The sequence below is a fragment of the Mugil cephalus genome, chromosome 19, assembly GCF_022458985.1.
Source record: "Mugil cephalus isolate CIBA_MC_2020 chromosome 19, CIBA_Mcephalus_1.1, whole genome shotgun sequence".
In the NCBI taxonomy this organism is placed as follows: Eukaryota; Metazoa; Chordata; class Actinopteri; order Mugiliformes; family Mugilidae; genus Mugil; species Mugil cephalus.
In genome coordinates, this window is record NC_061788.1 from 6,585,299 (window position 1) to 6,610,782 (window position 25,484).

At 39.8% G+C, this 25,484-nt stretch overlaps 2 protein-coding genes across 4 annotated transcripts; both read left to right on the top strand.

Annotated features, from left to right (window-relative positions):
• The first annotated feature begins 133 nt into the window (after positions 1-133).
• On the top strand, positions 134-11,376 carry miga2 (mitoguardin 2). Of its 3 annotated transcripts, none has more exons than XM_047570433.1 (17): positions 134-262; positions 1,383-1,648; positions 1,746-1,956; positions 2,041-2,156; positions 2,250-2,370; positions 2,574-2,701; positions 2,833-2,950; positions 3,916-4,022; positions 4,184-4,296; positions 4,686-4,758; positions 5,430-5,516; positions 5,645-5,743; positions 6,275-6,409; positions 6,497-6,550; positions 6,627-6,743; positions 8,333-8,547; positions 8,606-11,376. In XM_047570433.1, the coding sequence occupies exons 2-16, from the start codon at positions 1,553-1,555 to the stop codon at positions 8,540-8,542; spliced, it is 1,785 nt and encodes a 594-aa protein (XP_047426389.1). In that variant the 5' UTR covers positions 134-262; positions 1,383-1,552; the 3' UTR covers positions 8,543-8,547; positions 8,606-11,376. The 3 variants fall into 3 exon arrangements, with proteins under 3 accessions (XP_047426389.1, XP_047426390.1, XP_047426388.1); XM_047570434.1 differs by having other exon boundaries at positions 8,333-8,542; positions 8,601-11,376; XM_047570432.1 differs by having other exon boundaries at positions 8,333-11,376.
• Positions 11,377-13,881: 2,505 nt separating this feature from the next.
• On the top strand, positions 13,882-20,427 carry dolpp1 (dolichyldiphosphatase 1). The gene is made up of 8 exons (XM_047568968.1): positions 13,882-14,020; positions 15,486-15,586; positions 15,721-15,805; positions 16,738-16,837; positions 16,993-17,091; positions 18,128-18,256; positions 18,379-18,468; positions 18,910-20,427. Exons 1-8 carry the CDS (start codon positions 13,945-13,947, stop codon positions 18,944-18,946), a joined length of 717 nt encoding a protein of 238 aa, XP_047424924.1. The 5' UTR covers positions 13,882-13,944; the 3' UTR covers positions 18,947-20,427.
• The last annotated feature ends 5,057 nt before the right edge of the window (positions 20,428-25,484 follow it).

The window sequence follows — 25,484 nt, forward strand, 5'->3', positions numbered from 1 at the left end:
CTCTTCATTGAGTATCGTTTATAGCTTAATATTTTACCCCAAAAGTGTCCTCACGTGTGACTTGGCCTCACGACGTGCCCATCAAAGCAAAGCCCTGCCCCCCTGTTCTCACGCAGGCGAAGATGAACGATTAAAAAAAAACGGCGGGGAATCGGCTCCTCTGATTCACTACCAAGCATCGGGTCTTTTGCGCATGACACATCACTAGCTTTCACTGACTGTGACACGGGAATGTCCTTCCCTGACGTCTTGGATGCTCACGGTATGTACCTACGTAGGGATTATCTTATTAGTTGTGTCTCTTGTGAGCTGGACACAGGGCTCCCACTGAAGGCGGCGAGGTGTCAGAGCCGGCGCCGTTTAAACCGGGGTGAAGCCGGGATGTGAAATGTTAGAGATCAGGCTGAGCTAAACCAGCTAGGTAGCGTTAGCATGCTCGTGTGTGAGGGATGTAACCTTCTTATTAGTACTGATTTTGTCCTCTACACACGAAGAGTTTGAAATAAAAAAAAGCCAAGAGTTGCTGTTTAGTGAAGGTATATAATATATATGTATGTATATAAATGGTGGTGGAATTGAATTTGGCCTTAGCTTCCTGGATATGCTAACTGTTTAGCTTTCAGTTCACCTTATTGTTGAGTCTCTTTCAGCTAGCAGCTTCTTCAGTCCCATCTGACTGGGACATAATTGTGCTTTAAGTTCACCCAATGATGTTCACATACATTTAAAAGTTTTATTTTCCATAAAGAAACACTCGGAAATAAATTTTACAATAGAGCCATCTCCATGCTAAGTGAAAAAAATGAAAATAGCATACATATTTGGATGTGAAATAACTATGTACTGCAATAATTATGTGCAATAACACAAGTAAATACAAATACATGCAATAATTTGTCAAACCCAGTGCAATAATCCACATCCTTAAATGTATTCTATACTAAAATGTTAATATTTAACTGCACTTGCAACTGTGAGCGCTGCATTTATGTCTTTGTTTGAGACAGTAACGTAGTTTCATTTCACACTGTAATGACAATAAAGCATTCTGTTCTTATCTTCTAATAAGTTGGACTCTTGTCTCACAATCTATCCACACCTACTGTCTGACGTGTAATGATGAGGCAGGTGACCTGCCTGCATACCAGAGGCATAAGTAGCTGGCAAAATGTCACATTGCTGTGGTGCTTAACAGCTAATGCGAGCTTGATTTCCTCAGGTCGGAATATGAAACTTTTGCGAGGTTAGCTCTGAGTCTGAGAGGATGCAGCCCTGCGAAGAACAACAACGGCACTGTAGTGGTGATCGTAGGCTTATCATTGTCAGGCAGCTATAAATGAGGCAGCCCATAGACTAATTTGCAAAGCTCCTATCTGCTGCAGGGTGATAAAGGTGCACCGGACCAGTGTGAGGTTCAGGAGTGGATGACTGCGGACGGCCCGTCGGCGAGCTCTGAGCTGGCTGATCTCAGAGCGAAGAGGGAACCTTATTCCGGGTGAATGCGAGGGAGTTTTCGCAGGACTGCGGCCTTGGAGGCGTTTCGATTCCTGAGATGTCAGTCAAACGAGCCGATGGGATGTCCATCGCCCAGGCTTTGGCCATGACCGTCGCCGAGATACCGGTCTTTCTCTATTCCACATTCGGGCAGGTAATTCGCTTTGCATAAACATGGATTCGCTGAACAGTAGGCCACTCTCTCGCGCAGCCTTGTTTAGTCATATTCGCGCCGTGTTTCCTGCTTTCAGTCCATATTCTCCCAGCTCAAGCTGACCCCTAACCTGAAGAAAGTGCTGTTCGCCACGGCGCTGGGCAGCGTGGCCCTGGCACTCACCGCTCATCAGCTGAAACGGCGGGGGAGGAAAAGGAAGCAGGCAGCGCAAGGGAAGGATGGCCAGAAGACGGTGGGAATACCCGAGGCTCTCATAAGGACAGGAAGACCCTCAACGTTAAAGAAAGGTGCGTGTGCGAGCTCACGCTGGAAATGTTGCGTGTCTCTCAGAAGCATTTGCTAAGATTTTTTCTCTGTTTAATCTTCGACAGGTCAGTTTAATGGCCGACAGATGATGAGTCCCAGCACTCGGAGCAATGACACCATGAGTGGAATTTCCTCCCTGGCTCCCAGTAAACACTCGAGTTCGTCACACAGCCTAGCGTCGGTTAGTTTCATACTCCTTCTGTTTCACGTTTGCGTTTTGCACTACTATTCTTTCGCCCGGTGTGTCCTTAATATGGGTTTTTCTGGTGTATAGATGCGAGTCCCGAGCTCCCCCAATCAGTCCGCCAACGCTTCCACCCCCTGGGAGACAGAGCCCGTGGCGGAAGAGTCAGCGGTCGTAGAGGATGCTAATGCAGAGAATCTCTATTTAATGGGTCAGCGTTTATTTCTTTATTTAACTTTAAGTGGTTCAAGCTCTTCTTTTGGTTGCATTAGCAGAACAACAAGGAAGTTATTCACAACTACAACTATCTTTTCCTTAATCTTGACTTAAAAAAGTCAGTAAAACATCACACCAGTTTCTGTTACGCACCATTAGTCACTTTTTTAAGTCATTGTATTTTTTTCTTCTTCATAGGAATGGAGCTGTTTGAGGAAGCTCTACAAAAGTGGGAGCAGGCCCTGAATATTCGGCACCACACCCACTCAACCTCCAGCAACAACAGCCTGGCTCTGCAGGGGGCGGCGTGTGCAGACGTCCCCATGGTAACCAAATCATAAACCAAATCATTTTACACCGTTGTTTAATGTTGAAATTCCACCTTTCGTCATAGCTTTCCTTGGCTCAGTACCGCTGAAAGAAAGCCACTTCAATGCTTTTTCCCGTTTGGTTTCAGGTTGAAACTCGTAATAAAGTGTTTGCTGAGAAGTTAGAGACGTTGCTGCACAGGGCGTATCACCTCCAAGAGGATTTCGGCAGCACTATCCCATCAGACAGTGTGCTGGCAGACTTCGGTAAGAGCTTATACCGTCTGTTACCTTTTTGAAAAGTAAAAAGATGTGTCACTATTAAATGGTGCGTTCCATTTACCTCGGAGGCAGGAAGTCGGAGCTGAGAATTGCATCACACCCGAGTTATCAGCGTTCCAGTTACGGAAGTCGGAAAACTTAGATAGCTGCATCCATGAAAGCGTTTTCCTTGTCTGAGTATAACTTGGTGTGTTCAGTATTTACATTTTTTGAGTGCAGAGTGAAATTAGAGTTTTTTTGATATCAACTAATACTATTGCTATAATGTTAAATTAAATTTAAGCTATTTAAGTTACACAAATCGAAAAGATAACTTGAACCAACTGATGAATGCTTTGCTGGAATTATTAATGAAATCTATGAGACCACATGAGGCAGAAACTTTTAAAAATATTCAAAAGTTTTACTTGTTTAATTTAAATGTAGAAAAAAATACACTATTCATGACAGTTTGTCACATTGGTGTTTCACACTGTGTTGGTTTTGCCAGGCTGTTGTTTTTAGCCGTTGTTAGCGCGACATGGGTTTGTCGCCTACATAACACATGCATGTTCCTATATAACACATGCATGTTCCTATATAACACATGCATGTTCCTATATAACACATGCAAAACTTAAATTACTCTGTAACAGCATTTCAACGTACGCATGTCAAAGAACACTGTCTGTACGACTGATTTAATGCAATAAAAACTAATCAGAAGTATCAATAAACAGAATATTAGGAGCTTCTAGTTACTGTTTACACACGGGGCGGCCATCTTGGTAACTCAGTGAGGATTCTGTGACTTTCTGAGTAGAAAATCTGATTTCGGGTTGAAAATTCCTACTTGGAAATTCTGACTCCTGAGTGCAAATGCAACGCACCATAAGAAAATGAAGAGCTGAAGGCGGTTTACAGACATCCACCTGTTTTTGCCCTGAGCGTTGTGCTTCTCCCCTTTCCAGAAAGTGAAGGAACTCTTATCCTGCCTCAAGTGGAGAGTTTCCACAGACTGCAAGATGACGACGCGACTACTGTTACCTCCGATGACTCCTTCTTCTCGGCTGCAGAGGTGAGCGTCTTTCCTCAGTTTGCCGAGGCGGCTCAGAAACATGATAGCCGTCGGTCGTATCGAGTAAACAAACTAAATGCACGTATCGAAAACCTAAAAATGCATCCGTGGCTGCAGATTGTTGGACTGTGCATTGAGTTGTGTGCGTTTTGTATTTGCAGCTGTTTGATTCCTTGTCTCTGGGGGAGGTCTATCAGTCGCTTAAGCCAGCAGCTCTTTATGAGGAAGCCCTGTCTCTGGTCCGGGAAGGCAAAGTATCCTATAGGTCCCTGAGGTAACTGTGAAGTGTCTTTACCTAAATTAATACTTCAAGCTAAGCTTTTAAATATTCATAGTAGTGTTTTAAAAAAACATTTATGGGACAAACCTACAGAGAAACCCAGCTCTGCCCAGCAGGCGTCTGCTTCTGACAAAGTCTCACCACTAAACAGGAGGCCGCTGGTGACGAACCAGAGAACACAGTGGACTATTTAGCAGTTAAAAAGCTTCATATTTCCTTCAGGAGCCCAAAAACAGAGCTGAGTCTGTGAACGTTGAGCTAATATTTACCGTGTGGCCACACACAAGACGCCACTGTTTGCTAGCACTTCAAAATTTTCTTAAGTAAAAATATGTGTGGGGATTTAATTTTCACCATGTGATGCATCTTTTTCTTTTCACCAGGACTGAATTACTTGAATGTTACGGCGACCAAGACTTCCTCGCCAAGCTCCACTGTGTCAGACAAGCATTCCAGGTCAGTCCGCGCGGCTCAGCCGCTGAACCGCAGGTCAATCACGGCGCTCGCCCGTCCTGTTTGAAACCCCTTTTACATGTTTTGGAGCAGTTTTACAGTGATGCTGTTGTCTTCCTCCTGCACCACCAGCTGTTATCACCATCTATAGTCGGCCAACATGTAGACCGTTGTGTGCTGTGTGAGCGGAAGCCTCTCATTAACCCCTAGAAACCCCCCCGTTACTGGGGACAGCTGTGCACACAGATGGTCTCCAAATGTGCCAAAACAGACATTTTGGAGAACTTCCTTGAACATGCCTCTAATAAAACATCTCTAAAATTAATCTGCTTCATGTTCTGGCTTCTGTTACACCCTGTAGCTGTTCAGATATACTTTATTTATTCTGAGGATGTCATTTCTGAGCTTATGTTTTCATGCATTATCGCCTGTAATTTCAAATTGTTGAGTTTTCTCTACTAAATTCCTTCACACTGGACTTTAAAACACTTCTACTGGGAGTAGCTTTTTTTGCTGGAATCATCACATACAGTACATGTAATGGGACTCTCGTAGAAACTTTGTAAAATCTGCCTGTAGTATCCACAGTACTGTTTGTAATATGCAACCTTGGCACCCAGAGACAGTGAGTCAAATTCAGACAAACCAATCATTCTTTTCTTTTTACCTCCCAGGTCCTGTTGTTGGATGAAGCTCACCGCACGTTTTTCATGGAGACCGGAAAGCAAATGATTGCTGGGTTAATGGTGAAGGCAAACAAGGTAAAAAAAAACACCACACTCACCCGGATGTTCAATTATTAACACGTCCCGTATTGGATAAACATGGCAAAGGTCTGCTGCCTCTGGTAGCAATGTGTGTTATTTATTTATTTCGTCTTTTAATGCAGAGTCCTAAAGCCTTCCTAGAGAGCTACCAGGACATGCTGCTTTACACCCAGAGAGAGGAGACGTGGCCCGTCAGTAAGATGGAGCTGGAGGGCCGAGGGGTGAGTAAGGCTGTTATTCAGATCGTGCTATTAAATGTCCACAGTTTTCAATGTTCTTATGTCCTACTGGGAATATAGTAAACAAGGTTGATTTTGTCTTTATTTCTAAACAAAATGCTCAGGATGTGTCACAGAGTCTCTGTTAATGTTTTCTTTTGGGTGCAGTTAATAAAAGAGGAGAAAAAAAAGAATAAAATACATTGTCTATGTGCTTTTCTTAATCACACATGACCCTACATAGATATGTCAGTGTTTTGGATTTTATGGATTTGAGTTGAATATATTAAGACGCGAATGTGAAGTGAATCCAGCTGGTCGACTTTTTTCTTTGCTCATTGTCGCCCCCAAGTGTTGATCAGTGGTATAGCAAGGCTCGTCGAATGTCCATTCACCAGATAAATATAAATATAAAGCATATTATAAATATATTGTTTTTTTGTTTTTTTAAAAAAGTAGTGCCACAGCTCTTAAATGGTTAATATTTTTTTTATAGAAAATATAATCATTGTCCTCATGTCTTGATCTGTGCAGGTTGTGTGCATGAACTTTTTCGACATAGTGTTGGACTTCATCTTGATGGACGCGTTTGAGGACCTGGAGAGCCCCCCCTCCTCTGTGGTAGCTGTGTTGAGGAACCGCTGGCTCTCTGACAGCTTCAAAGAGACGGTTAGATACAATAATAAGCACACAAACGCCATCGATACACACCCAACAATTCCTCTAATAACAGAGCTCTGTTTTTTTTTCTGGTAGGCTCTGGCGACCGCCTGCTGGTCTGTCCTGAAGGCAAAACGGCGCCTCCTCATGGTGAGTAGTGGCTCGTTTATTGTTTTCATCTTGTAAATGAAATAGATTCTGATTGTTCTCTTGGTGCTCTCTCTAGGTTCCTGACGGGTTTATCTCCCACTTCTACGCCATATCAGAACACGTGAGCCCAGTTTTAGCTTTTGGCTTCTTGGGACCGAGGCAGCACCTGAGTGAAGTTTGCACAATCTTCAAGGTGAGAAGCACCCAGAACCGAGGAGATGTGATTTTTATTGTGTGAAATTTAGTGCACTCATCAGGAGTAATATAGACATTTAATAGGCTTATATAATAATAATAATCTCATAAAGGTGCTTTTACGCCCAGAAGAAACGGTTTAATAATGTGCTCTAGAGAAAATAATCCTGATGAGGTCAAAGTCAGAGTTTGAGGCTTCAGATTTATAAAAGATATCAGGTTGTGTAATGAGATCTGTGTCGTAGAATCCACCGTTCGGTGTGTGATTCATATTAGAGGGCGAAATGTTCATCATTCAAAAGGGGGAAACCAGAAGAAGCTGTTATTTATTAGCTGTGAAGCGAAGAAGCTGCAAACCTTCCTGAGCTAAAGGAAATTCTAATTAGATGATGGTTGCTGTTAATGAAGATGATTAAATGAAGATGTAAAACAAGAGGAGCCCTCGTTCGCACGTCTTTTGAACTTTGTAGTTTACCACATAATGACTTGGTCTGTCACTAGTTTACAAAATGCAAGATTAAATTTAAATTTTCTGTTTACAAAGAAAAAATTTCAAAAGGAAAACTACATTTCCCATAGTGCAACTTGGGGATGGGCAATATGAGCTAAAAGATTTACCACAATAAATTTTGCCATTGTTGTGAAAAAAAATTATAATTATCATCAATTGTTTTTGACTAAGATGATACTTATACTTATTATAATCAAATAAACTGCTGAACTACAGGTTTAAGTAGTAAGTTGTGGAAATACAAAATCCCTTCAGTTCCGTCTTTCCATCGCTTGCTTTGCTTCTCATACGGAACGAACTGACTGAATGTGTTGGACAATTTTCGGCTTTGTTGTTTTTTATAATTATTATTATTATTTACCGTAAGGTGACCAGATTTCATAAATGAAATCCGGGGACATTTACAGCTCAGAGATTAAAAAAATAAATAAATAATTAAATGTTATCAAGATGAAACGAAGAAACACAGACAGTTACAGTTTCATTTATTCTGACATATTTATTCATATTTATCCATATTTAACTGTTATGTCTGTAATGTCAATAGCAGCACAGCCGATTACCGTAATAGTTGTAGTCTAAGCGCAACATTTTTTTTTCCTCATTCATAAAACGCTAAAATCAAGGACATTAACCTGGGCTGTCCCCAGAAATCAGGGACGTCTCTTCGCTCTAATGTACCGGAGGATATGGCTGCTTTCTCATGACGCATTTGCTGTCTCTCGTCGTACTCCGGATTGTGGTTGTACTTCAGGTGGTGGAATAAATTTCTTGCGTTGTTGTCCTTAGCTTTTATCTTTTTTTCTGTAAACCTTGCATATGGGACAAGCTTGTTCCACATCCACCTTATGATTCTGAACCAGTCCCATATTATTGATGATGAGGAGCCTCGTTTAGCCGTTATTATAAATTTATAGTCTCCAACCGTTGGCAGACGCGTTGTCTGACTTTTTACCTATAAAATGCACCTGAAATTGTGCTCATAACCATGACCTTTATCCATGAAAGCAGCGGGGTGCCCCGTTAAAGTCTGAACGTCACCACATAACCCTTCCTCTCGTTTATTTCATCCGCAGCAACAAATCGTGCAGTACCTTAAGGATATGTTTGATCACGACAAGGTGCGCTTCACCTCCGCTCAGTGCTTGGCCGAGGACATCCTGAAACTCTCGCACCGCAGGAGTGACATTTTACTGGGTTACCTGGGCATCGAGAGCGTGCAGGAGCTCAACGGCGCCCTGCCCAGAGACACGGAGGGGTGTTCGGGGACCAGCTCCGACAACTAGGCTCGCTCACTGAGGGCTTCACTGTGCTCGACACATGTGGGAACGGCGAGGAGCCGCAGCTCGACACTCGATTCACACCCGGACCTGGACTCAGTCACGCTCCAGAGACACACTGCGAACCAGCATTATTCATTTATCCACCCGTGTTCATTAGACACCACCATTGTAATCGGATGTATCTTCACCGGTGTCTCCTGCTGACGAGGGGAGACCTTCTGTGACTCCTCCCCTCTGTCGTGTTGCTGCTGCGTTGGAGAAAAACGGACTGTAACGCAATCACACACCTGTGGGGACTCGTCCCCGACTGGACCTTCTACACTATCAGCACACCAGTCTCTTCAGACAGCATCAGCTGTGGGGAACAGAGCGGGATGTCATCGCCACTAGTCATTATTACGTGAAAAGAAAATGCTGTGAGAGGTGATATTGTGTGTTTCTATGTTTTATATTTAAAAAAAAAAAACTAAAAAGGGAAAGAGATTTGTTAACACCACGACAATTCCTGAGAACCTGGGCCGGCTGAAGATAAATGGCTTCGTCCCTCCACTTGTTTTCTATTTTTATTTCTTTTTTTGTTTGTTTGGTTTTATTGAGCAGACTAAGATGCTCCACACCCAAAAAAAAATTCTACTTCCTCTAAACCTCGGATTTGATCCTCCGGTTGACTATTATCAGTCTTAAATGGCACAAAAAGAACTCCCACTACACACAACAAAAAAAATACAAAGTGTGAAAACACCCAGGGCATCATTCCCAGCTCGGAATAAAAGACAGAAAACAAATATCTTCAGTACACTTGAGCGGTCTCAGGGAGGAACGAGAAGCTTGAAATCAATATTGGCTACTTGCGGACCTTTTTTTTTTTCCCAAATGTTTCATCTGGTTCAGCTACTTGAATCCGAATACTTGCACCTAAATTCTAAAACCTGCTATAGTACAGATTAGAAAAGTATATGAGTAGTTTTAACCAAAAGTATCACCAAAACGGTGTGGAACAATCAAACTTCCTCGTTTATTGTTCATTGGTGTAGCGTTAAAGTAAAGCTGGCTGTAGATGAATAGTTTTCACCTAATAAGCCTTTGTCTTGACTCGACGTAGCAAACCCGTTTGTTGCTAATATCGTTACTGGAGGCTCCGTTAGATTCAAACTCAGAAATAGACCCGTTCAGTAGTTTTTTTTTTTTTTTTTTTTTACCGGTTGCATTCCATTTAGGTCAGCCACCCAGCTCCAGGGCCTGGGTCGCATGCACTCGCTAACCTGGTTTACTAAGCCACCCGTTTATTTTGTTTATATCTGTGCTTTTCCTTCTGTGACGAGTCAAGACGTCTTTTTGCGACCGCACGAAAGGTGTGCGACTCCGGTCTCGGTGTATATATAGACATATATATATATATATATATATAAATATAAAAAACAACCTGTTGTGCGTCTCTAAAATTAGTTTCTATTTTTCCAACACGCGTTTAAAAACTGACATGGCCTCTAAATGAATCCGTGCCATCTACTGTAGTCGTCTAAGGACACGTCATTGTAGTTAAATCTGTGTGCGTGCACTGATTGTGAGTTCTCTTTGGTTTCCTCAGAGTTAAACCGAGGTTTCCTTTGCAATCCTAACATGCGTAGTAACTCCACACTTCTGTACAGGCAGATTTGTGTTATGCAGATTGTAGTTTACGTCTAGGCGACTGACAAAAACTGAATTATCTAAATGAAATATAGCGAAAACATTATTTATTATTAACCGTATAGTGTCTATACCAAATGATCACTTGTGTTTCGCAGCTCAAAGGATGTTTTAATTTAAATAATTTATCATACAGAATAGCAGAGATCAGCGTTGTGTTACTTGTGTGTTTTTTTTTTGTGTGGCACTGATAATCTAATGCCTCTTAAAAGTTTTTTTTTTTTTTTAAAAACTGTACTGGCTGTATGAAGGGTCAGTATTGTTGGATCACTTTTGTGTTTGTGTTTCTGTCAAACGTGAACGAGGACGACAAACTGAGCTTTTCCGTAAAAAAGATCCCGTTCCCCGTTTCCGACCGACGTGCAGCTTTGTGTTCTCGAGCATTTTGCACTTTAGCAAAAAAAAAAAAAAAGATGCAGGAATGTCCACTGATGATAATAAATCAGCTTGAGAATTCACATGTACAGAAATGACATATTATTGATACTATAGAGCATAAAGACAAATTATCTCTCCCAGAAAACAATATTATGGAAATGGTTTATTGTAGACGTTATCCTAGGTTTTGTTTAAGTGTGCGCCTTTAAAATATTCTAAAAAAATATTCTCTGCTTGTGGTCTGATCCGTAATGAACTTCTTTAAAGAAATGCGTTCTCACTTTGTTTTAGTCCTGGTATTGTAGAGTATGTATCATGCAGGCAAATGCAGTAATGGAAAATGCTCGTGTCGAGTCTTGTGTTCACAGATTGGTCGGCTTTCTCTGTGACGGTAGATGACTCTTTGCATGTTAACAGTGTAGATTCTCCGATATGCATCCTCATGCGACATGTAGACCCGGGGTTCAGGCATTTAAAAGTTAGGCTGAAGAAAAAAAGTATTTAGCAAGTTTCGAATGATTTGAAAGAGGTTAGGATAGATATATTGTAGAGGTTTACATTGATTTCATATGGCCAAAATGTGGAAAGGTTTTCTTTTCTGACAGTCACCGTTGTTCATTACATTAAGTGTCCTCTCCATGCCTTTTTGTCTTTTCTACTGTTAAATTTACGATGCCAGCACAAACTGTAAATCGACTTTAATTCTCCATATTAAATGGTATTTTTTGTTATTAAATCAAAAAACGTTTATTTTGCCTTTTCCCAACTGATGACGGCCTGTTGTGTTTTTCATTTTCAACCAGGGAGCAACATTTCTAACGCAAGGGCTTTTTTTTATCTCAGTTGATATAGAGACTAAAAGACACTTCATTTAAAGCAATAGCGTTGGTTCCTGACAGAGCGTATATCTGTGGCTCAGATGTTTTAATCCCTCACCTTTTCACACGCCAAAGTGTAACGCAAAGCACAACTGCAGAAGGCAGGAGTGCACCTTGCATGGCATCAGCGCCTGAGTGTTATTATTAGTGTTATTAGTGCTATTATTTAGCCTATAAAAAGTATATATGTAGAGAGAGAGTGTTGCCAGAAACAGCAAAGGAGTGTATTCCACTCTTCAAGCATATTATATAACAAGAATTATATTTAATATCTATAAAAAATGTTGAATTCAAAATCCAAAATTATTACAATGACTCCTGTAAATATGTCAAATCCAAATAAAGCTTAAATAAAGTTTCATTTGTCTAATACACAATACAATACAAAATTTAAGGAAAAAAAAAATCCGTGTCAATTAGCCAGCATGCTAACGAGCTAAACTAAAATGATGAACATGGTAAATATTCTATTCATTAGAATGTTTACTTAGCAAGCAGACATTAGCAATTAGCTTAAAGCTAAAAAAAAAATCACGTCTTATAACAGTTCAGTGATTCATAAAGTGTCAGATTTGCTTCATCATTAATTACTTGTGATTTTAGTTTAAAGCTAATTAGGTGGTTATTTGGTAGAAATAAAGACAGAATGAAAAGCTCTGTAGTGATTCTGTGTTGGGCCAGTGGAGGGCGCACGACTCTTTATAATTCTAGTTCAAACACCTTATTACCTCTTATCCCAGTTATTCTAGCTTGTGGAAATTCACTTTAAACTCTGTATTGTCAGTAAGTTACAAGGTAAAACAAGGGACGTACTCTATGCACCTTATTGATCAGCCTGTTTTAAGCCTTTTACGGTTCATTAAATTAATTACTTTCTTTATAAACGAAAATATATTAGATTTCTCATAGTATCAACATAAATTGAATACCGCAGGTCTGAACTGTTCCTTATAGTGTCATTTTAAGATTGCTGCATCAGATCATCTTCATGTTTCCCTCCACACAAATAATTAATCTCTCTTCTCCCTGCTTCCCTTGTTCTCTTGTCTTTAACATTTAACTAACCTGAATGTGCAGTGACTTCACGCAGAGAAAAACACATCAGGAAAGTTTGTACTTGTTCTCGTTCTTGTTTACTGTGTGCACCTGTTATACGTGACTGACCTGTGTGAGCTGCAACGCGTCAGTGAGTGTGTTTGCTGTGTGTGTCTACTGTATCTCTGTGTTTGTGGTATCTGTGTGTCACCATTTGTACAAAGTCAATGTATTACTAATATTATTACCCTACTTTCATTTTTCAAAATCAGACTTTACTCGTGTAACTCCTTGATAAGTAGAGATATTGCTCTTGAGCAGGTGTTGAAATGAAACCACTAACTATTTTGATAGTTGCTCAGTCATTTCAGTCATTTTTCAGGCAATAACGTGCCCCCACATTAACATACAGCAGCTCCTCCATAGTATTTAATCATGATATAACAATGAAATATACTTGTTTTTTAAGACAACACTGTAAAATGGTAACAGATTCAACTATTTAGCATTTAGAAACAGTGTACAACAACTAGTTTTGATAATATCTGTCAATATCTATAATTCTTCCTCCAAAACTCAGTTGTTTCATTATAAAAAGTGTTTTTCACATGAGATGTTATATAAATGCCCTCGCTGTATTATTGTGTGTTTAAATGGAAAGACTTGTAAAGCGTGGGGTTGTTCTTAAAACTAAGATTAATTGATAAAACAAAAATAAATAAAAATAAAATAAAGTAACCTACTGTTAGAAATGAATAGATCTCTAAAGCATTAGTTGTGATTTCTAAGTCATCATTTAGACTTTTGCTTTTTCACATTAGCTTGGTTGCACATAAAAGAAACACTCATAAAAAAAACACCAGTAAAAAAAAAAAAGATAAAATGAAATAAGATTAAAATAAAATAAAATATTATCTAAGAATAAGCAGTGGTTTAAGGCGAGAAGAAGATTATCTAGTAAAATAAAATAGAAAATGGTGTGAGCAAAAAAATGTACATTTAAGGTACAATTTGTTAAGGAAAAAAAGAAATAAAACATAAAAAAAAATAGTAATTGATTACCAATGTGGTAAGTTATTTGTAGAGCAGACCGAATTTAATTTAATTTAATTTTGTATTATTCATTATATTTACACAATTTTACAACACACGACATAATAAAAAACAAAATAGGTATATTTTTTTGAATGAGTGCATTTGGCTTCTTTAAAATATGGAGAGGACTGGACTTTTAAATATATATATATTATTTTTTTTCATTCAATAATTCTCCTCTATGGGCAGCATATCTAGTCTGCGGGGGCCGGCTGGGATTGGACCGCTCCTCGGCCGCCGGGGCCCGTTTGAACGCGGAGCTCCGTCCGCCATTGGTCGGACACGTGTCTGGGGCGGTTCTCCGGGACTGCCCGGTTGTGTCCGGGTAAGATGGCGTTGGAAGAGCAGTGCTCGGCACCACCTCGATGGCGGTCCATATCTCTCACACACGTAGAGTTCGCCGAAGGTACGTGAAGTCAACGACTTTGTTTTGCTGCTGAAGCTTTGCGCGACCGCCGGCGGCTTTGTCGTTTCGGGGGCATTTTGTGTATTTGTTGCTACTGAATGGACACGGCCGTCGGTGATACTGCCAAATTGTGAGCCGCTCCGAAAGACACGAGCGCAGCGGGGAATGTAACCCGGACTGCAAAATTGTGAGACGCATGGCGCATGCGCAGTTTGTAATAGTGTCCACAATGAAGGCTAGCTAGCTTGTTAGCTGCCTTAACAATGGTTTTGGTGTTTCCTCTCGGGGGTTAACGCCGTCTTCCGTAAGAATTATTTGATAACATTCAAGCTTTCCGAGGAGTAAAACAGAATTTACGTGGTATTGCATTGTGGTATTTCCCCGTGTAGCATTGTAGCTATGGCTAACGTAGTAGCTAGCTCTATGGCCTCATTATGATGAGTGTAACTAGCATTAAGCACGCTGCACCGGGATGACTGTGTTAACAAGATCAAATGTTGTGTCCTGTTAGTTTGACAGCGGTTTAGCTGCTTCATTACACTAGATCCCTGCTTGTAGTCAAAGTAACTTACCCACCCGTGCTAGGTAAACCAGAAAGTGTCACTCCCACCAGGGCCAGAGGTGGCAAAAGTGTTCACATTCTGTACTTGAGTAAAAGTACAAGGAAAAATACTCTGTTAGAAGTAAAAGTACTTATTCGAGTCTTTTACTCAAGTAAAAGTAAGAAAGTACGTGCTCTGAAATGTACTAAAGTAAAAATGATTAATTTTTGGCCATAAAGGAAACAACACATCCATTGATAATTTTGCAAAATGGAAAAAAAAAAGAAAAAAAAAAGCGATGACATGATCATGTAGACTGAACTGACCAGAGGGCCTGCATGAGCATCTGGATCATTTTTAACAGCTTTGTTTTTTGTTTTTTTTTTTCTTGAACGCCAGAAGCTTGTGGATTTTTACGTTGGCACAAGACACAACACATTTTGCCGTGAATCATTCTCAGAGCTGAGAACAGGTGTCTTAGATAGGACCGTGGATGGATGGGGGGGCGGAGGGCGTCTCGCTTTTCCAAATCTTCTGAACCGTCGCCACCGGCAACACACCCCCCGGTTCACTTCCTTCCTCCGTGCTGCTGGGAATTCTCTCTCTAACTCTGGATTCATTCGTCACCTTTACGCAGTTAACAGCCCGTCTTCTTCATCTTTTGACTTTCCCTCTCTAGTCCGGTGCTCTAGCCCTGTCCCTCGTGTCACATCTTTTATGTCATGTCATCTGTGGAGGTTAAAAAAACCAACGCAAGGAGTAGAATGTGCAGATATTTGTGTATACTCAAGTTAAGTACAGATACCTGAAAATCTACCTAGGTACAATAACAAAGTATTGTTATTTCCCTCCTCTGCTCTGGACTAAGTGACTTTAACAGTGTTTGTGTGTCTTAACAGCAGTACTGTGTCTCTGTGTCTCAGGTGATCTGACGGGACAAGTGCTGGCCTACATCAGCCTCCTACCCATAGCAATCCTCGTGGGTTTTGTCACACTCATAGTGTTTAAACGCGAACTACACACGGTGAGTCCTGCGCGTGCACTCGTGTTTTCGTTAAAAGCAGCAGGTTTAAAGTCGGTCGGTTTGTCTTGCAGGCGCTTGAACAGAAGCGTGTAAGAGCTCATGTGTTAATCTTTTTTTTTTTAATTTATGTTCAGATTTCCTTCTTTGGTGGGCTCATCCTGAACGAAGGAGTGAACTGGCTGCTGAAGCACATTCTCAGAGAGCCGCGCCCATGTGCAGGTGAGTGGAGGAAGGAAGTCTTAATGCGTAGCTGGCGGGGCTGGGCAACGCCGAAACACAAACACGACAACAGTATGCGTTCAAGAACGCGTCCTGATACGAATGCGTCGCGTCAGATGGTGTTTGAGATGAGACGCTGGTATTCTTAAACGCTGCAAACCAGGTAAAAAATAGAATGTTTTTTAAAAAAAGTTGTTTGAATAGCGACAGTATCTCAGGACTTAAAACAAACACAATAAATCAATTATGTACACATTTGCCTGGTGAAAATGCTGTCCTCGTCACATGTGCTTTGCAGAAATAAAAACCAAAATATTTTCCTCGCTGAATATCAGACTTTAGCCTATGTTTGATTATGACACTTAATGTTAAATGTCTGTATTTATTTATTTTTTTTATACTAAACAGTAGAAGACGATACTGGTCATAATAGCGTTAGGTGGTGTCTGGTTTGTTCAACCAGCTCTCCAAAAAACAAATACATTCCCCTTACAATTAACGTGGTATCAGTAAAAGCAGAAAATGTACTAATTTAAGAAACGGAAACAAGACGACATTTTAGTCTTTTTCACTTTAAAAATAACTTAAATACGTTTCAGCTCCAGAATAGATTTCATATAATCTGAATATCTGCGTTTCAAATTGCAGTTCTCTTTGACTTTTTCAATTCCTTTTGATAAAAAGAGCAAATTAAATTGTAGATGATCACAACTCAAACAGTTAAAACAGAAATAAGTTGTTTGCTAATGGAAAGAATGCTAAGTGACTTACAAATGAGCCCCGGACTAGTATTTGTGTAAAGCTAAGTAATGAGATCTGTGTTACCCATTACGCTGGTGACTGCCCTGCACTAAATGCTTCTAATGTAATGAAAAGTTGTTCCTCTTTATGTTGAATACATGCTCATGTCTGTCTCTGTTGTGTTTCTGCAGGGGCTCACACAAACCTGCACACAGACTATGGGATGCCCTCAAGTCATTCCCAGCTTATCTGGTTCTTTGTTGTTTACTTCTTTCTTTTCCTTTATTTAAGGTGAGCTTGTTTTCTTGATATTCGGCCAATGTTTGCTTATAGGAACATACAGCTGTGAATTAACGGCAGCTAGCTAAAGCCGAATAAGACTTGTTGGCACGTATTTAACCTTTCCATGATGTTGACGTCACCGTTTGGACTCGTTTCTCTCCCAGAATGCATCAAACGAACAATGCTCGATGTGTGGACCTGCTGTGGAGACACATACTGTCCATTATCCTGCTGGGCATAGCCTTATCAGTCTCATACAGCAGGTAAGGACCTGCACAACAACTGCACTGGAGAATGAAATGAGGCGCTGGTTTGCACAGGCACCAAATGCATGTTGTGATGTATGCGCTGTATTCCACGTCCTCCACCGTGTTCTTCTTAAGTGGTTTCCCACTATTTTTCACTGTGCTCAGCGAAACACAATAATGCAATCTGAGATTAGGATCAGGGCTGTGTTCTGGACTGTACAAACACCTGCTAGTGAGAGGAAATACATAAGTTACATTTTCAGCCCCTCAAATTGGTGTCAGTTGACATGATCTGCCACCACCCGCTTTTATAATTTGTAAATTTTAAATTCAGTGGTAAAACGTAGCTATTTGCTCCAGATTATGTTTAGCAGAAACAGCACTCGAGTATTCATAGATCCAGCTGCCTTCTTGCACCATTTTTATGTTTTCCTCAGTATTATATTATTAAAAAACATAGTTTTGTCTTACTTGTCATTGTAAAATGTACAATTACCACTTTACAAAAGTGGTTTCCCTTCTAGTTATCAGAGGAGATGGTTCTGTTAGTCCGACTCACATCTTTGAGAAAACTCATAAGTTTTAAATGTAGTAAACGGGGTTTAATTTACAATCTAACAAGTGGAATATATATATAAAAAGTGGAACTGGTGCATCGGTATGAATTAAAATCAGAATGACTTTATTGATCCCAAGGGAAAACAGTGTAGCAGCGTTCAGAAGAAAGAGCAATGTAAGCAATAAGAATACGTAGAATAAGTAGGAATTAGAATAAGAAAACACGTATCAATGTAAAATATATATATATATGTAATGTATAAAGACATATATACAAGTATATGACAAGAAAGTGAACACTAGTTATTAAACATTATGCCGCATTATGTTAATTTTTTTCGTATATAAAATGTCAGAAATTGGTGAAAATGAATCACTTTATTCTATTTACTGTTAAAAAAAAACAATAGATATATTTCAGCCGTGAACACAAGGTGAATACACAGAATAAGTTGACTGTAGTAAAGAAAGCCTAATATTGTCTCTTTCCTAGGGTCTACCTGTTGTATCACACCTGGAGCCAGGTTTTCTACGGCGCAGTGGCCGGTAGTATAATTGGCATAGTCTGGTTCATATTCACACAAGAGGTGCTGACACCATTATTCCCCAAAATAGCAGCGTGGTAAGTAGATCTCTCGTTCCTCTGCTCCCCTCCCCCCCCTTGTGTCACACCTTAGCCTGAATAAGTGGATAATACCGGTCTGGTATGTTTTTCTAAATATTCTGCCCTTTTCTCATCAACAGGCCAATATCAGAGTACTTCCTGGTGCGAGACACGAGCCTGATCCCCAACATATTATGGTTTGAGTATACAGTGACCAGATCAGAGGCAAGGTAAGATGTGTGACACATCACTCACTGCGCCACATCTGGTAAACGTACGAACATACGCATGCAGACTCCGCTAGAGGAAATATTCTGCAGTTTTATTAATGTTTATATGGGAAGTGAGGGAGGTGGTCATAATGTTATGGCTGATCCGTGTACCACACGCATGGCTTTTTGGAGAGCTAATGTACTGTCCCCCAAACAGTTTTTTCCCCTGATTGTTTATAATTTAATTAATCAAAGTTATTGTTCAATGTTTGCTAACTAGCTTACTGCTCATTAGCATTAGCGAGCTCGTAAGCCTATTTCCTAATAAGACGTTCACAGGGATTACCCACACTAGCCGATCCACTTGTTATTATGTCAGCTTTAAATGTGACTAGGCCTTCAGTATATTTACAATGCCACAAATCCTCTTTTTTTTTTCTTGCTCTTTTTTTTTTCTAGGAACAGACAACGAAAGCTTGGAACAAAACTTCAGTGATGTGCACATTTCTTTTTTTTTTTTTTGGAAACTGAGTTTAGGACCACACACACACACACACATAAACACACGCACACACACACGCATACGTTTTCACGTACACACAAAACGCTCACTCGACAAAAACACACTGGAGAACCATCTTTTTTTTTTTGGACTGACGCGGTTGCAAGGAGCAAAGGGCACTAAAAAAAATAAAATAAAAAAATAAACGTTTACAGGTGGCGACAGAGTGCCTGGACCCGGCCCGGAGCCCACAGCCTGAGCAAGTCCGTCCACACGCCTCTCCTTGTTGTACAGCTTGCCCCAAAAATGCTCTTCAATGCATGCAAGACTGTGCAAGAGGCATACTATTTAATGATAGATTAATATATATATTTTAACTATAAACGCACGCTGACAGTAACAGTGTACTGTAAGAGGATCGAGGAGCCAAAACAAGAGGCTTTGGTCAAGTTTCAAACCAATTCGGTGGGCGTCATTACAGCATGTACTTAGTGATTCCTTTTTTTTTTTTCTGTTCTTTTTTTTGTTCTTTTAATATTGACATGGATAGCTGGGTGGGGAGTGGGGTCGGTTATGGGTTTGTCGGAGGGGTGGGTTAAGTGAAATTAACCATTTTTCATTGTTATATAATAGAAAATGAGCAATTTTTAAAATTGGTTATGATGTAATATAAATAAATTTGCACTTTGTGAAATTTACAAGTTTAAAAAAAACAAAAAAATACAACTAACACTAGATAAATGTTAAGATCCTCCCCCTCACCAGTCCCCTGCTTTGTGTCTATGACTGTCAGTCCTGATATATTAAGACTCCAAAGCTGATCTGCGAGCGGTGTAAATTTAATGTACCTTCAGTGCTACTGAGCATCAAGGTTGTTTCTGTTCATATCCGCCTTTTTGATGGTTATGAGACTGAACCACAGCGAGGGGGGGGGGGGTTGACCTACATTTGTTGTTCAACACACTTCGGACTTTTTGGTTCTTAATGCCTCACACACACACACACACACACACATACACATACACACACACAGTAGCAGCCTGGGAACAGAATTCTGGGAATCAGTTGTAATTATTATTATTATTAATTTTTTTTTTTTTACTCGAGTTTCTTATCTCGTTTTCTGCTGTTGCAGAGATGAGTTTTTTGTTTTTTTTCTTTTTACCTGTTTCCGAGATGACATTCCATATCATTTAGTGAGAAAACATCATGACTGCTGAGGGGACGTGTTTTCTTTTTGTATTATTCTTGAAGAAAGGAAGAAAAAAAAAATATAAAAATAAAATAAATAATTAAAAGCCTCAGGTCAGTCGTAGCATGTGATTACGCTTATTTCCCCGTGGCGTACGGTAGCTGATGGTGAGAGCTGTCCAGTGGGGGATCAGAAGCTGATTTAAAACTGTCATATCATTAGCTCCACAAAGGGAAGTAGTTCTCTTAGAATTTGATTTTTTTTTTTTTTTTTTTTTTTTTTTCCATGTGTAACCTATATCAGGCTGAATAAAATGTGTTTATGTACAAAAGATGCTTCAAGAGTCGTACTTTTAAATCTAGTGTCCAGAGCTGGGCAGCATGACCAAAAATGTATAAAAAATATTCATGCATTTAATCACATGTTCACAACATTTTCTACGGGTTGAGAGATGAACTAGATGGACTAAGGATGGACTATTTTACTGTGATGATGAGCAAATATTGTAGAATAATCCCACGCTAGTAGTAAATAAAAGTTAATAAGATGAAATGGGGAAATTAAATTTTCCATTTTTTTTTTTTTTTATTTATATATATATATATATTTTGACATTTAAACTATGTCTGTAATGTCAATAACATTGCAACCGGCTACCGTAATAATTGTAGTCTACGCGCAACATTTTTTTCCTCCTTCATAAAAATCTAAAATTGGGGACAAATTTAGCCGGGGGACAGATCATCCAAAAACGGAGACTGTCCCCAGAATTCAGGGACATCTGTTCACCCCAAAGAAAACTCTCATTCTGCCGCTTAATTTTTCTGACCTTTCCATCTTCACCCCGCCTCAGTGTCACACCATGCGTGTTTAGAAGCGCTACATTGAAAATGGTCCGGTCTTGAACAGTGTCTCGTGGCGCATCGTTACGAACGTTGTGTAATAAAATACGTGTCGGTGTATTGAAAATTTTATATCATAACGGGAAAAAAATACCCGTATTTGGCATGAACCGGTAACTTCTCCCAGCCCTAACAGTGGCATTAGTTTACTGTGTTTGAACTGTGAGAAAACGTTTTTCAATGAGAAATACAGACATGCACTGATCAGGCATAACATTATGACCACTGTGAGGAGAAGTAAATAACATTTAAACCATCTTGTGACAATTCAGTGTCATGCTGGGAAACCTTAGGACCTGTCACTCATTCATGTGCAGGAATGACACTCCTTGATGGCAGCAGCCATCCCCAGCAGGATGCAGCTAAAAACAGATCAGACACAACCAAAAGAACGAACAAACAAAACCATGAAGAACAGCACAAGGTGTTGACCTGACCTCCAAATCCCCTAGTGGTACCACTACAGGAAAGTTTAGGGGATCACCATCATCCAAGAGAGCTATTTCCGTTTAGACCCGAGTCATAAACGGATGTTTTACAAATTCGGTGAAGCTACTTTCGGTGCCAACAATCGCAGAGACAGAGGAACATTTGTACATTGTATGTAAACCATATAGGAAGTGAAACACAGTGTTCTGTTGAGTTCCAGCCATGAACATCTCTATCTTGTAACGTCTTGTGAACAGAGCATCACCCGTGCTCACTGTGGCTGCCGAGCGCTGCTTGAGAAAATACTCCAGGCCTCTCCCCCTGAGTCGCAGAATAGACGTCTGCCCTATTTAAACGACCTATTCCATTTTTGATTCACTTTTTCAGGTCTTACCTCAGGCAATCCCCAAACACCCGTCGGGAACGGGCATAGCCTAGATAGAAACATGAAAAACCTCAACCTATTTCTGTTTCCTCGAGCTGTCTGCTCTGACCTGTGCCGTTTGGATGAGCAGCGATCACTCCTGGATGAACCTCTCTGACAGTCAGAGGGATGGCTCAGAGCAGGTTGTCATCTCAAAGTGTTTAGGATGTAAAAAAAAGGTTAAGAGCATCAGCTTGAACTCGGTAGAAGGCACAAGACTATACAGAACTCACAGAAATGTAAAACAAAGGAGGGCTGACATCAACTGGGGGAAGTGTGTTATTGCAATATGGTATGGAAAAAATAAAAATAAAAAAATGTAAACAGTCACAACTGTTTTGGAGCCGCAAGCCACAATATTAGGAAGGTGGTCATAATGTTACCCCCGATCGGTGTATAACGATATCTACGATTTAAGGTAACACTGTGTTAATGGAGTAATTTAATAGGCTGGTAAACTTCACGTACAACATCTTAAAAGAGCGTTATAGAGCAGTGATTCTCAACGAGGGGTGCGCGGACACCTAGTGGTCCATGGTGTAATTGCAACGGGTCCGCGAAAATAAAATATCGTTTAAAAAAAGATCCTGATATTTATAGAAATAAGATTATTCTACTCAAATGAAATTAAGACCTTTATCTACCTAAAGTAGATTTTTTTTTTAAGATTTTTTTTTTCTCTAATTACATGTTTCACAACTGTAAGTTACTGTATTTCATTTCTCGCTCCCGGTTGCATTATTCAAAGTTAAAGCTAGATGCTGTTAATACATACTTAACATGATCTGCATCCATTTCAAATTATGAGGTCCCTACTGTTTCAGTGGGCATTCACCATTCATGTCTTAATAATGCTCTTATTGTGAAACAAGGTGTGTTGTGGGAAATTCTTTAACTTTTTCATTTTCAGGTTAGCAATTGAAATTAAGCTAAGCTAATTTTTGATCTACCCCGTAGCTGAAAATAGTCCCCAGCGCGTCCACTAAAAACTACAACACCCAGCGCTGACTATTCTCCAGCAAATGGCTTCACATTAACTCAATGTCAGCAGCCAGCTTCAAAAACTATTTTTTTTTTTTTTTCCATTTTTTATTTGATACCTACGCCGTTCACCTGCCGATGCTCGCTTTAATTAGATCCCCGGAGAACGAATTAAAACCATTAATCAAACAGCAGCCCCAGTCTGATGAACAAACAGCTGTGTAATTCAACTCCTCCACCGTGGACACATTTGTTGGAGAGTCCTGCGAGTCTGCGTTAATCACTTAATGCCCGGCCGAGATGTATAAATGTTACGAACCGAGCTTTCAGACAGACTTTTTATCATTTTATCATGTTAGCTTTTCATTTGACAGACGAGTGCTTGGGTAAAATGGCTAATAATGCACATATTATGAGAAGAAGTTTTTAATTTGATTTATATAATGAGGTAAATAACTCTTCATATCTGGGACATAAGTCCTCAAAATGTGTTTCTGAAGACTGCATTTGGACAACAAACACTGAGGTACATCTTTGTAATTTGGATTTTTCTTTCTTTTTTTTTTGTAAGAGCTTTCAGTCAGACATCCCACATCTCCGCCAGCAGACACTGGCAAGATTTCCAGAGTGTAGCCTCATAGGAGATTGGCAGTAAATGTGAGCATGTTCAGTCTTAGAAATGGAATCTGTTGAACATTTTTAATTCTCAAATCTGTGGAACTCGTTGCATGAAGCTTGATCATCTCCTTTTTTTTTTTGTTGTTGGCTGTATTTACATGGATGTGCCACACAGATACTACAGTCACTTTAATAGGGCTTTAACATTAACAGAAAATCTCAGGTTAGACTCAAACTCTTCCTGAGATCAATAGAAAAACACATTTAGCACAACTCAATTAAATCAGGTTTTTACCTACATAGCAAAAAAGAAGTATTAGAGAAAGTTCAGACTGCCAGAATAAGTTTTGATTATTCCACTGTTCACTTTATACACCAGTGACTTTGGAAAAGATTTGTTGAAAGCAGCTGCAAACGTGGCAGAGTCAATTATAGTGAGCTCAGATTAAAGGTTGGCCATTGTTCAAGCAAATAATTCGACTTTATGCATCGGCTCAGGGAAAAAGCTCGACCTTCCTCCTCTGCAGTTTGGTATTTTGTCAAAAAGTTCAACTATGGAGGACTTGTGATTGATAACAGGCAAACCCGAAAAGACCGGCTGCCGATTAGACCACATAATTGTGGGTAAAATCAAGGAAAGAGGTAAGAAAACAGCAGTGGAATTTCCCTCTGAGGTCTACGGACGGTGGCTACAAATCAATTCACTGACTGAAACAGGATCCATGAGCGTGGGCTATAGAGCGCTCATCAGCTGCACTGTAACAAATTGCTGCAAGTAAAGGAGGAAGTAAAGGAGGAAGTAAGGAAATAAAAGAGGGAGTAATGAATTAAAGCAGGAAGTAAAGGAGGAAGTAAGGAAATAAAAGAGGGAGTAATAAATTAAAGCAGGAAGTAAAGGAGGAAGTAAAGAAGGCAGTAAAGGAGGAAGTACGCAAGTACAGGAGGAAGTAAAGGAGGAAGTAATGAAATAAAGCATGAACTAAGGGGGGGGGGTGGTAGGAAATAAAGAAGGCAGTAAAAGAGTAAAAGAGGAAGTAAAAGAGGAAGTAATGAATTAAAGGAGGAAGTAAGCAAGTAAATAAGGAAGTAAATAAGGAAATAAGCAAGTTAAGGAGGAAGTAATGAAATTAAGCAGGAAGTAAAGAGGAAATAATGAAGTAAAGAAGGCAGTAAAGGAGGAAGTAAAAGAGGAAGTAAGGAATTAAAGGAGGAAGTACGCAAATAAAGAAGGAAGTAAAAGAGGAAGTAAGGAAGTAAAGCAGGCAGTAACGCAGGCAGTAACGCAGGAAGTAAAGGAGGAAGGAAGGAAGGAAGGAAGGAAGGAAGGACATATAAATATCAAAACATTACACTAATATGGAATAAATCAATCCATATTTTAAAAATCCATTTTATTATTTGAAAAAAATTGTGTTCAATTAAATTAGATAAACGCTGATGACTCAGCCTCATGTAGCACATGTTACTGCAAAACATAATTACAGTAATCTGTTGGATAATTGTTACAAGTAAGTTATTATAAATTTTACATTTAAAACCTCAGTCAAATGTCATTTTGTGCAATATTATTTCTTGGTATGCACTATTTCTGTCTTTCCTTAAAATAGATGCAATTTCCTTTGACACATTGTCATCTTATCAAGTGAAATTAAAAGATTTTTAAGTGGCTTGAGTGTCTACATTTTGGTGGGGTTACATCGACCAGGCATAACATTATGACCCCCTTCCTAATATTGTGTAGGTTTCCCTTGTGCCTCCAAAACAGTTGTGACTCATCTAAGAATGGACACGGACCTTCTGAGGGTGTCCTGTGGTGTCCGGCAATGGCGTCCCTGTATTTGTTTGTATGACTTACACGTTGCATTTACACGCAGCACCACTAGATGGCACCCAGCTCACATCTGCAGTGAGGCCTGCACAGAGATGGACACAGATTTGTGGTTTACTGTAACTGAGCAGCAAAAACAATAGTAATTAAACCTTTAA